The sequence below is a fragment of the Ostrea edulis genome, chromosome 8, assembly GCF_947568905.1.
Source record: "Ostrea edulis chromosome 8, xbOstEdul1.1, whole genome shotgun sequence".
NCBI classification, from domain to species: Eukaryota; Metazoa; Mollusca; class Bivalvia; order Ostreida; family Ostreidae; genus Ostrea; species Ostrea edulis.
Window position 1 is genome coordinate 64865969 of NC_079171.1, and position 13928 is coordinate 64879896.

A 13928-nucleotide genomic window follows, 5' to 3' on the forward strand; every position below is an offset into this window, starting at 1 on the left:
TCCAATGTAATTATTTTTCATGATATTGTTTGGATTATTTTGCCTTTATACGTCATTTGAATATACTCCAAAGTTCCTAGTGCGCTAACATTACTTAGAATGAAAGGGTTATTACACCGTGTTTGTGTACACCATATGATACATAGATCAAGATGTATGGTTCACAACTGGTATAACGGGTCGACAGGGGATGCTTACTCCACCTAGGCACCTGATCCCACCTCTGGTGTGTCCAGTGTCCGTGTTTGCCCAGCTGTCTCTGTTGTATTGCATATAGGAGTTATTAAAATGATCCCTGTTCGTTATCTTCATCTTACATAGAGTCATTTTATTACAATCTCCAACTTGAATATTGTGTTTAACACGGCAACCCTCAATAAGTTTAATTTGTTGTACGACAGGCGGGCTATACTAAAATTAATCATTAATCATTATATTGTAATTATTTGACGGATATTCACAAACGCGAGTATTTTATTATGATTGATGAACTTTCATTTTATTTTTATTTCGTAAATTGTCTGTATACGCAATATGGATGGAAGCCAATGTTCCCAATCTGATACATGAAAAGTGAAGATAATGAACAGAGATCAATCTTTTAACTCCTATAAGCAAAACTAAATAGAGAGTTGAGCAAATATGGAACCCTGGATCTACCAGAGGTGGGATCAGGTGTCTAGGAGGGGGGGGGGGGAGATTAAGCATCCCCTGTTTACCAGTCTCACCCACCATGAACCCTACATCCCCACCAAGTAAAGAAAGTTATCCATAGTCGAAATCAGTGTGCCAAGAACGGCCAAACAATCGGTATGAAACACGTCAGACAGCATTTGACCCAATGATAGGTTGTATTGGCAAAACATATCATTATAACAACCATTGAATTTGCTCAATGTTGACTTGAAATGAAACAGTTGGAACCCCTACACCACCAATTTGTTTGTCAGTAGCCAGTTTCGATTTCAAAACTGACAATAAGCAGAACAAGCTCTTGCGTATTGAATCAGTTGAGAGCCATAAACACCATATGCAGATGGTAATGGGATATTGCTACATAGATGAAAGGTGAAGACAACGAACAGTGATCAATCTCACAACTCCCACAAGATATGCGAATTTGACGTTGGAGAAGCTGAAATCATCAGGTTTGTCATAAAGTTGAGTTGTTAGTTTGCTGTTAATATCTACCTTCAATAATATATCTAAGTATGAAGCAGAGGTGGAGGACTCTGTGGTGTCTTTTATTTCGAGTTCACTCGGATGTATCGAATCGACATATTAATGAAAATTATCATTGTTAATAGATAATACGTTGTCATTATATCTAAAAGTAGAATTGAAGGCCACAGCAAGCTATAATTTCTTCTCAAGTAGACGTTTTAATAAATTCTGCTTCAAAGTTCTATAAACACAGGTCAGCTGACAAAGGAGCAAAATTTGTGCCCATGAGGATTCCAACAGACTGTTGGAAGACCTGATAACAAAAGACCGCAAGATATTGTCAACGAGGAACACCAGGACATTTTGTTTCAACTTCAGAGTACTTGTGTGTGTAACATTACACGGTGTATGAGATTGTCATCCATGTGCTCACGGGTACCCTGTCCGGGGTTTTGTCGTATTCATGACTGATAATTTGCGAACTTGGTTGGTGAATTGATGAAACATTTTAGTTGAGTTAAAACTATTATCAATATAGATTTCTTGTTGTAAAGTCAATGTTGATTGATTGAAGTATCGAGACGTGGAAGCTCTACACGGTTAAGTAAACGCTTTTCAGACAGATTTCACTGTAGCTTAGGCCGCCTACCACAACCCTAAACCAATCAAGCATAAATAAAAATATAATTCAAGGAAGTTATTCATCAGAATAATTTCCATGAATCTTGTTTATTTTAGATTTCTTTAGAATCTGAGTCTTTAAAATCATGTACACGAAAACCATTGATACAGATGTATGTCTGACAACAATCACCCCGTATTTTATCCATTCAAAACAGTCAATTCTGCGTCTGGCCTTCGCGATTCCCCTCCTGCAATCCGTCTAGATATATACAAAGCCGCAAAATAAAGTAGTAATAACAATATTGTCTCTCCAAACAAAAGGTAAGAAAACCACATTGAAGTAAATGTGTCCATTAAAATGCCTGCAAGTGGAGGGTTCACGAGAAATCCCAGAGACGCAGACATGAGAAAAATGGATGCCACCTTCCCCGTCACTCGTAAAAACGTCTGTTCCGTCCACATAAAAGCAACGGGGAATATTGGTGACACCGAGATACCAGCTGCCACGGCAAATACCCATACATAAGTGTTGGAATCAAAAAGGGACGAAATCAAAAAGCCAAGCAGAGACAGCAGCATCATGGAATTCGACGTAAACAAGATTTTTCCTGGGCTGAAAAATCGCACAAAGAAAATTCCTAAAAATCGTCCAAAGGCAAATGAACCATAATGACCTGAAGTGATGTAGCTCCCTTGAAAATTTGTCCAATGTAAATCTGACATTACAAACGTTGTTAAGAAACCGGCAAACGTTCTCACAACGGCAATGTACACGCCTAAATAAATTGCCATAACGATGAACCCTGCGATTCTTAACTGTTTCTGGGGTTTCTTTTTATCTTCGACTTCATTCGTTTTTCGAGTTTCTATCGCTTTCTGCAGTGACGTACAGAAAAATATGAGAAACGGAAGTGACGTAAGAATACAGAGTGCCGTTGTCATGGTGTATGGAATGTAAATTATCGATTCTTGTTTCCCTAGAGACGATTGAGTGAAATTTAGGATACTTCTGTCGTTAACGTCTATATAATCAGCATAAGTGGTGAAATTTAAGACTTGGTGGGTTTCGTTGTGTATGGTATCCAACACGCTCTCGTCATGTGACATCAGATACGGAGCAGTTGCTAAGGGGGATAGGATCGCACCAAGAGCAAATGTGAAGTGTAAGGCGTTGAAGTAGGTGTCGCCCTCTCTACCCCATATCACCACTAGTCCGGCGTTCCCACCTGTTTAAACCAAAAATAGAAAAACAAACTTGTTACGAAAAGAATCTGCATTTTCTCAACGAACTCTCATTTCATCGGATTATTAACTATTGATATGTTTTATGCATTTCTCGCGATAAAGTTGGTATAATGCTAAATCTTCCAATTTCAATATCTGTAAAACTATCTATTTTATACGATTATATAAGCATAAATAGTCGTACATGTCGATATTAGTGTTTTTTCTAAAAAAAAAAAAAAAAAAAAAAAAAAAACTACGGACTCTCGCCTCTGTCGGTGCGGGTTCTATTCCCGCTCGCGCCTGTAAGTGAAAAAGTTTCCCAGTTTACTTTCGGAATGTCGGTGGGCTCTTCTCATGTACATTGTATCTGGGTTCTCTCTTCCACCAATAAAAATTGGGCGCCACCAAATAGCTGAAAAATTGTTGAGTGTGGCGGAAAACATCAATCAATCAATCATACCGATTGTTAGGCCGTTATTGGCACACTGATTTGACTACGGATTACTCCATTTACCTGATAGAGATATAGGGTTCACGGTGAATGCGACTGGTGGACAGGGGATGCTTACTCCTAAGCACCTGATTCAACCTCTGGTATATTTGGGGTCCGTGTTTGTTCAGCTCTCTATTTTGTTTAAGAGATATGAGATTGATCATTGTTAGTTATCTTCACCTTTAATGGAGACGTCACCATTGCCGGTGAAGAACAGCCCAGTTTAGGCTTATGCTCGGCGCTTACGGCTTTTACGCAGGTAGGTATCTTTTTCATGCCACACCTGTTGTGCACGAGGCCTAGGTTTCAACGGTTTCATCTGAAGGATCGCCCATTTAGTCGTGTGTTACGAGCAAGTGGTACTGAAGACCTATAACATATCTGGTGGGATCTGGATATGTACATATCATAACGTGAGAATTCTTTTGTATATATGGTAACTAAATATACACGTGGTAGGCGGGAGTCGTAGTATCCCTTAAATTCCAAATTCCAATCTCACAATTGGCCTTGCGCTATGTAAAAAGGACCTTAGAGGATAAATAACCCATAATGACGATGATAGGTTTAAATGTGTGGTAAATTATGGTCCTTTGTCATCTGAATGACAATTTTAACAAGAAGCCCACAGACCTTATCGGTTACCCGAGTACTACTTAAAAGTATCACTATTCCCAAGGGCTAAACATCTAAAAAATAAAATCCTGTTTTAAATATCAAGCATAAATTCTACTTTTTAGCATCAGTATAAAACAAGATGTGTTTTCAAAACTTCAATGCCCTCAAAACTGCATATACTGATGAAAAGCTTTATATAATACATGTATTATCATTATACGATATCCCTAACTCAGACCCAAGTCAAAACCCTGGGTTTGCTGTATCAGTATACTTAAAGAAGTCCTTCAAATGATAAAGATAATAATCACTATAGTAATTATGACTCCACCCTGAAACCAAACCTTGCCCTTAGGATCACGAAATTCACAATTTTGGTAAAGGACTATATAGGATATATAAACTCCCACCCCGGAATCATGAAATTTACGATTTAGGTAGAGACTTTCTTGCTTTACCTTATATTGCATTAAATTTTCTTACACATGTGTAATTCCAGAGAAGGTTTTTGAAAGTTTGTAATTTTTTGGCAGTTTTCCCATCCCTCAGGCCCGGGGAGCAGAATACCTGAAATTTACAATATATGTCCCCCTTGTCCAAAAAATGTTTCATACCAAATTCGAAAAGTATTTGAATGGTAGTTATCAAGAAGTTAAGAATGTACAATTGTTAAGGCACTGTGACGGACGTAAACCGATTGCAATTCCGAACGATCATTATCAACGCTTTTGATATCCTTTGGCCTTCTATCATGAAGAGAAAGAATTCATATGATACTCAAAACGAATGTATATTTCTAAATTTTTTCCCCAGGACATTTTCCCTACCCCACACCATCATGAAGAATTCCATTTATGATAACCTTACAACATTCTCCAACATTAAACGAACCATTCCAATTCCATTACCGTTCTGTTCCTGATGAAATCCGGTTCGTTTCCTTTTCAAAAAGTCCTGATGCAGAATAGGTGAAAACAACAAATTGTGATCAATCTCATCCACTCTATACAGAATACAAAATTGAAATTAGAGATTGGATCAGTTGACTAGGATAAGTAAACACCACCTATTTACCGCCATGAACCTCGATCAGGGAATGTTTAGACCTGTAGCAATATTCCATCATCACCTTCACATCGTGTCCATGTCTCTCACTGATTCCATATACGAGAGCAGGTTCTGCTTATGATCAGCTTTTGCTTTTCGTCTAGGAGTTAAACAAAATCACTTAAGTAAATTTGCTATATGATAAGAAACGCAAAATAAACGCTAAATAATGATTAAATAAAAGAGTCAATAAGCTCCTATTGCACTAGATTTTAAAGACCTTACAATTATTGCATATATAATAAGTTAGATTTTCGTTCACATCTATCTTAAACTCGATGTTCATAACAAGCAGTCATCAATCTCATAACGTCTATAAGAGATAAAAATTAGAGAGCTGGACAAACACGAACCCCTGGATATACCTAAGAGTATATAGTTGGCTGCCTAAGAGTAGTAAACATCCCCTATCAACCGGTCACATCCGCTCCGAGCCCTATATCTTGATCAGGTAAACGGAGTAATCCGTAGTTAAAATTAATTTGCCAAGAACAGCCTAATCTCAGATTTTTATTGTGATTAATTAACGTTGCACTTACAGGTGTCAAGTCCTCCACCAAACAACCCCTTCACAAGGTGAATAACGACCATTATCTCATAGAGGCTACACCATGGTATGATGGCAATGATAACACCATACCCGGCTATACATATAAACATCAGTAGGTTTCTTTCTAGTACCCGCTTATCAAACAGGTACCCCGTGAGAATAGCACCCAGAAGATAACCCACGGTGGTCATGGTGAAGAACAGTGAACCTTTCTCTAGTGTTGTGTGGACGATGAATCGGAGTTCTGGAAATGTGGGTCCAATCTGTCCCTCCACCCAACCCTACAAAAAATCAAATACATAAGGCAAAGAATCGAACCGTGACGATATCCTACAAAGAGTGAAAGAAATAAGGCAAAGAAGCAAACCGTGACGATACCCTACAAAGAGTGAAAGAAATACGGCCAAGAACTGAACCGTGACGATATCCTACAAAGAGTGAAAGAAATACGGCAAAGAACTGAAACGTGACGATATCCTACAACGAGTGAAAGAAATACGGCCAAGAACTGAACCGTGACGATACCCTACAAAGAGTGAAAGACATAAGGCAAAGAAGCAAACCGTGGCAATGCGCTAGAGAGGTTTTTTCCGAATATAAAGACCTTTTTAACTCATTAAAAACCAATATATAAGCAAATGATCTATGTAATTTTTTTTTATGAAGGCTAAGATAACGAACAGTAATAACTCCCTTAACGTAGTGCCACACTCCTGTGACGTCATAAGATTTTGAAAAGTCAATGATTTAATGACGTGAACATAAATTTTTTTGGAGTCTTTTTCAATAGTTATTTTTAAAAAAATTGTCAGCCATAAAATATTTCAAAAGTCTTAGTTATATTTGAATAGTCAATGATATGTTTCAGAATATTGAATCCAAGGACAATAACTCCGTTTTCAATAAATTATTTATCAAGCCCATTATGCGATATATTTCCTTTATTTTTCACAAACATTTTACCAAGGTGATAAGGAATCATTATCTGTGTCTTTGTGAAATTACATAAAATTTTAATCCATGAGTGATTTTGAATAGCTCAGCTGTATGGTGCCAGAATTCGGTTTTTTATGGGGGTATACATACCCTAGAAGCTATAAATTCGAAATTATTAAGGAAAGGTGTGGATTTTTTTCGATAAATAACTATAATAGATGTACATCTACTAATATAAACAGAAAAAAATTATATGTAAACCATGCTATAAGGAAACTGTGTCCACATTTATACGTTTTTTAACAGTTTGGAGAACAACGTTAATTCAATAATTCTGCACTTATTATTCTAAAACTTGATGAACATATTGAAAATGACATGTGTTTTAGTTATTGAAATGTTTCTTGATAAATAAATGCAATTAAACAATTTTCCTGTTGTTTTTATTTTAAAATAACGACAAATAACTGTTTCCAATGAATTTCATAAAAATCTACATAGGGGTACATGACTTCAGTAGTGTCTGTAATGAAAATTAACATGGAAATCCTTAACTAATTTGCATTTTTTCATTACTCTGAATGTTAATTTATTCATTCCCAAAAATGCTACCTAAACCCCAAAACTCCAGGACTAAGGACCCACCTTAAGGAATACAAAATAACGCGTTGGACAAACAGAGACCCCTGAGCATATCAGAAGTGAAATCAGGTGCCTAGGATGGGCAAACACATCCTATTTACCGGTCACACCCGCCGTGAGCCTTATGTCTTGATCGAGTAATCCACAATCAAAATCAATGTGCCAAAAACAGCAATTGGTCCAATGAGAAGTTATATGGGCAAACTAGGTCATCATAACGCCTATAAAAATGCCGAATTTAAACGATACTGATGACACCCCTGTAACATCAACTTGTTTGTCAGTAGCCTGCCTCATAATACTGCAGGATTATTCGTACTGATATGATTTTTATAGTATATGTACTGAATCATACGATACGGGTACATGCTAACCCTGTATGATATGTTTAGCTAACCAGCGTAAGGAAAGACCCTATATATGCGATCGTCAGTATGTATTTCTTTCTGAATAGCTTGTCGTTCTTCAGTCGGGACCACAGCTTCTCTTCGTCTTCTTTAGAGTCGGGATCGGTATTCACAACTTTTGGGTTACCCCTGGTTTCCACTACTTCATCTGAATCACCCTCGGAAGACTTCTTCATGTGGACAATCTCTTTCTCCAACATACTGGCCCTCTCTCCTTTAGCTCCGCTGATTGTAGCATCACAACTTTCATTGTTTTCTTTTTCTGGATTTCTCATCTTCAAACTGAAAATAACAGATCATACTGTGCAATGAAGTAAGTAAATGTTGTAACACTACGACAGCTGCCAATATAGAGATGTGTGGCGGTCATTATATCTTTAAAAGACATCATTGAAATATTGGTGCCATTTACAACGTACGAAAAATCTATAACACATCCTCTACAGAGCAGCTAATCAACATATTGATATCAATGCTGTATGCAAGGTGAAGATAACGAACAGTGATCAATCTCATAACTCCTACAAGCAATACAAAATAGATAGTTGGGCAAATACGGACCCCTGGACACACCAGAGGTGGGATCAGGTGCCTAGGAGGAGTAAGCATCCCCTGTTGACCGGTCACACCCGCCGTGAGCCCTATATCCTGATCAGGAAAACGGAGTTATCCGCAGTCAAAATCGGTGTGCCAATACATTTTCATTTCTTGTTAGTCTTTTCTTTGCTTGGTTAGTATCAATTGTAGTTCAGGTTCAGCGATTGATGTGACATGGAAAAACTGTGAACCACTACAAGATGGGGATAATCCCATAAATCCCAGAACTAGGGCAGACAGATTCCCATAAATCCCACGAATAGAGTAGATATAGATTCCCAAATATCCCAGAAATAGGACAGATATTTAGATTCCTATAAATCCCCGGAATAGAACAGGGATATATTCCCATAAATCCCCGGAATAGAGCAGATATATTTTATTAAATTTTATTAAATCCCGGAATAGAACTGATGTCGACTTATGGTATATCGCTGTACCCAGTGTGCTGATTTGGATTGGATAACGATGGTGGATATAACGAACATTTTTAAATCTCACCACTCCTATAAAGAATAAAAAATTAAGAGTTCGGCAAATAAGGAGTCTTGGATATACCAAAGGTGAGATAATATGCCTTTGAGGAGTAAACGCCCCCTGTCAACTGGTCGTCGTGAGCTCTATATCTTGATTCAGTACAGGGAGTAAGCTGTGGTCAAAATCAATGTACAAAGAACAGCCTCAATTAACATGAAACATGCCAAACAGCCATGTACCTAAAGATAGATTGTTTGGTCAACCAGATCATTATAACGGCCATAGAAGTTGTGAAATGCTGACTTTAAGCCAGAGCTGAAACCACTGCACCACCAACTAGTTTGTTTGTAGCCTGCCTCGATTTAATAACTGGACTTTTACCTAATCAGGATATAGGGTCACGGCGGGTGTGACCGGTCGACAGGGGATGCTTACTACTCCTAGGCACCTGATCCCACCTCTGGTGTGTCCAGGGACCCGTGTTTGCCCAACTATCTATTTTGTATTGTTTATAGGAGTTATGAGATTCATCACTGTTCGTTATATTCACCTTTCATTAAAGATCGGTGATAAAGGCAACTCAACTTTGTGACAAATGGGACGACTTCAGTTCCCCGGTCTTCAGTTTCCCATATTGATACAGCTATATTCCATTATCACTTACAAATGGTGCTCAGGTCTTTCAATTGATTATATAGGCGTAAGCACATTGTATCTATGATACATTTGAAGTTAATATGAACGTTAGATTGATTGATTGATGTTTTTCATCTCACTCAACATTTTTATTGGTGGAAGAGAGAAACCAGATACAATGTACGGAGGTCCTTATGGATGTTAAACTTCTGAATATCACAACAATAAAAATATGAAGCAGTAGTTCATTTCCATCCTAATTAAAAATTGTTATATTGTCATAACCTGTGTATCATGTTCACGTAAATAGCATATGGCGGGTCTGTGGCCGAGTGGTTAGAGCATCGCGCTCAAAATCACGCGGCCTCTCACCTCTAGTCGGCACGGGTTCGAATCCTGCTCGCGCCGGTAAGTGAGAAAGTTTCCCAGTTTACTTTCGGAAGGTCGGTGGTCTCTTCCCAGGTACATTCTATCTGGGTTCTATCTTCCACCAATAAAAACTGGACGCCAATAGATAACTGATAAATTGTTGAGTGTAGTCGGAATACAACAGAACAACAACCACATGTCACGATACAGTCGTGAGTGTCATACAAAGGTACAATTGTAGGTAATAGTCATGATAAAGACCCACACTACTACAGTCGTGTCATACAAAGGTACAATTGTAGGTATTAGTCATGATAAAGACCCACACTACTACAGACGTGTCATACAAAGGTACAATTGTAGGTATTAGTCATGATAAAGACCCACACTACTACAGACGTGTCATACAAAGGTACAATTGTAGGTATTAGTCATGATAAAGACCTCCACTACTACAACCGTGTCATACAAAGGTACAACTGTAGGTATTAGTCATGATAAATACCTCCACTACTACAGTCGTGTCATATAAAGGTACAATTGTGGGTATTAGTCATGACAAAGACCTCCACTACTACAGTCGTGTCATATAAAGGTACAATTGTAGGTATTAGTCATGATAAAGACCTCCACTACTACAACCGTGTCATACAAAGGTACAACTGTAGGTATTAGTCATGATAAATACCTCCACTACTACAGTCGTGTCATATAAAGGTACAATTGTGGGTATTAGTCATGACAAAGACCTCCACTACTACAGTCGTGTCATATAAAGGTACAATTGTAGGTATTAGTCATGATAAAGACCTCCACTACTACAGTCGTGTCATACAAAGGTACAATTGTAGGTACAAGTCAAGAAATAAATACATGAGGACATGAACTGCAACACTTCACACAGACGTACTCCAACCATTTCCTCATGAACGCGCTGCAGCTGTGAACCGTACGCCTATCAATCTTTATCAATTCAGTGTGTCTCCTTCAACTACTCGGAATTTCAACAGAAATGAAGAATGTAAATAGTAGGAAAAAATCCACTTTGGAAACAAACCATAAGGGTATGAATAGTCAGGTTTCACGCCGACACACTTTATAAAGCGCATCAACACCACTCTGAACAAAAACAACCATTTGAACACTGATGTAGTTACCATCAGATATGATGTGTTAGGCAGTCTTTCTCACACTGATTTTTACTACGGATAACTCCGTTTACCTGACCAAGATATACGGCTCATGGCGAGAATGACTGGTCAACGGGGGACGCTTACTCCTCCTAGACACCTGATACCACCTCTGGTGTGTCTAGGGTTCCGTGTTTGCCCAACTCTCTATTTTGCATGGCTTATTGTAGTTATGAGATTGATCACTGTTCGTTATCCTCACCTTTTCTTTGTGACTCCAGTGAGGATAATAACCCTACATCTTTCCCTCAAGCCATACAATCAACACACGCTGTTTTATCATCGGCCAGAAATAAATGTGTATAGGCTTTACATGATCACGGACTAGAAAGCACGATCATATCACACCTGTTCTGACCAATCTTCATTGGCTTCCCGTTGATTATCGTATTCAGTACAAAATTCTCCTTTATGTGTTTAAAAGTCTCCACAACCTGGCTCCAGGATATCTAACGGAACTCATTATTCCATACAACCCGACAAGAGCCCTGCGTTCAGAAACCGCAAATCTATTAACTGTACCATCAGTCAGAACTAAGACCTACGGTGAACGCAGATTCGACAAGGCTGCATCCACACTCTGGAACAATCTGCCTAGCCAGCTCAGAAACGCCAAAAATATTGAATGTTTTAAATGTTTGTTAAAAACTCATCTTTTCTGTCAATCCTATAACCTTTAAATAGTTATGTACTGTTGAATTTAATGAACTTTGGGCACATTTGTGTTTTAGATTCCTTTGAGTGGTTTTACTTGTTTGTTTTTCATATATTTAGGACGTTGTATGCTTGCATCATATTTTATATTTTAAATTGTCTTGATTTGTACTTTTTATCCATTGTGACATAATGTTGCATTCATGCTTATATGTGTAAGGATTATTCGTTGTGTATTCTATGGTTTTTCTTTTAATTATCAATTGTAAATTTTAGTATGTTGTACAGCGCTTTAGAGTATTTTTAGATAAGGCGCTATATAAGTGTACTCTTATTATCATTTATCAGATTATTTAAAGGGAGGTAATGACACACTTTCATTGTAGGGGTGACTTGAACTTTCCTAGGAGAAATTACAATGTTATGCTGTAGCATGAAGCATTTTGGGACCTATATCATCTCAGTGTTCTTCGGCGTTTATACACCTAGTAAAGAGAAAAAGCAGAAATGTGTACTCACCAGGTATATGATGGGTCATCTAGACCTGGACATTCAGTAGATAACAAATGCAGCCTAGATTATGACCACGTGACTGGAACTAACTCCGTACGTTTGTATATCACTTTGTTAATAATCCATTTTCGACCTTTGGATTTGTATACAGCGTTTACAATTTCTAAATCTAAGTTTACCGTTATGTTCCATGCAAGAAAACCTCGCCATGGAGTCACGGGCACCTGTCAATTGAATACACACTCCTTGTGATCCACCACCCCATTTTCATGTGCAAAACAAAACTGATAAGAAATGCTGTCTGTGAATTCGTGGGTTTTATATGAATATCTGTTGCACGTAATTGTGTTTTCTTCAACTCTCCATTTTTGCCTTTTGTTGAACTTTAAGTGATTACTGAATGAAATGCATAAAAAGATAAGTCACTAATTATTTTCAGGAATCAGGAGATCGTCACTGTATACGGGATTTTCAAGGTAAATGAACTCTGATTTACAAACTTCCGGTCAAAGGGAGGGGCGTGGCTTAATTGGTCTTTACATTCAATTAAACAATAAAATGTTTTCTTTGTTGCTTCAGTGGGTGCTGATTGTAGCAAGCATTGCAGAAAAAAGCATTACCCTGAGTTAGCAGTTTATGCAATCTGTCTGCCATTATTGCTACTTTCATCACCTGATAAACACCAAACAACAAAGCATTACCCTGAGTTAGCAGTTTATTCAATCTGTCTGCCATTATTGCTATCTTCATCACCTGATAAACACCAAACAACAAAGCATTACCCTGAGTTAGCAGGTTATGGCATCTGTCTGTCATTATTGCTACCTTCATCACCTGATAAACACCAAACAACAAAGAAAACATTTTATTGATTATGTTTATATTTGCATGTATTTGTGGTGTTTTTTTTTTTTTTTACAAATATAACCTAGATTCTAAAAAAACCCATCATACTGTTATCTAATCTGTTAAACCAATGCACTCTTTGATCCATCTAGTTTGCAACAGACAAATATTCATTGTCGCAGATGAAAGCAATGTCAATTTCAAAAAGAAAAAATCCTAAAGAACTTTTAGTAATCTTGAAATCGCAGAACTTACCCCAAATCAATAACATTAAAACCTATGACTTTTCAACACTATACAAGACCATTCCTCACGATAGATTAAAGACTAGACTTTTTGACATCATAGACAGTTAATTCTTCAACAAAAATGGAAAACGGAAATATTTATATCTAGTGATCAGTCATTCAAAAACTTACTTTGTTAAACACCACTCTGATTCCACTCACAAGTACTCTGAAGTTGAAATAAAAAAAATATGCTAGAGTTCCTCATTGACAATATCTTCATGGTCTTTGGTGATCAGGTCTTCCAACAGTTTGTTGGAATTCCTATGGGCATGAATTGTGCTCCTTTGTTAGCTGACCTGTTTCTATATTCATATGAAGCAGAATTTATTCAAAAACGTCTACGCGGGAAAGTATCTCGTTGTGGCCTTCAATTCGACATTTCGATGACGTTTTGTCTATTGTAGATTTATCACTGTTCGTTGTCTTCCTTATAGGAGTCATGAGATTGATCACTGTTCGGTATCTTCGCCTTTATAGGAGTTATGAGATTGATCACTGTTTGTTGTCTTTCTTATAGGGGTCATGAGATTGATCACTATTTATTGTCTTCATTATAAGGGTCGTGAGATTAACACGGTTCGTTGTATT

At 37.6% G+C, this 13928-nt stretch overlaps 1 protein-coding gene across 1 annotated transcript; it reads right to left on the minus strand.

The window, feature by feature from the left end:
- Positions 1-1861: 1861 nt before the first annotated feature.
- Positions 1862-12477, minus strand: LOC125662240 (sodium-dependent glucose transporter 1A-like). The gene is made up of 4 exons (XM_048894417.2): positions 12211-12477; positions 7759-8050; positions 5773-6064; positions 1862-3014 (listed from the first exon to the last, which is right to left on the minus strand). Exons 2-4 carry the CDS (start codon positions 8041-8043, stop codon positions 1987-1989), a joined length of 1605 nt encoding a protein of 534 aa, XP_048750374.2. The 5' UTR covers positions 8044-8050; positions 12211-12477; the 3' UTR covers positions 1862-1986.
- Positions 12478-13928: the final 1451 nt, after the last annotated feature.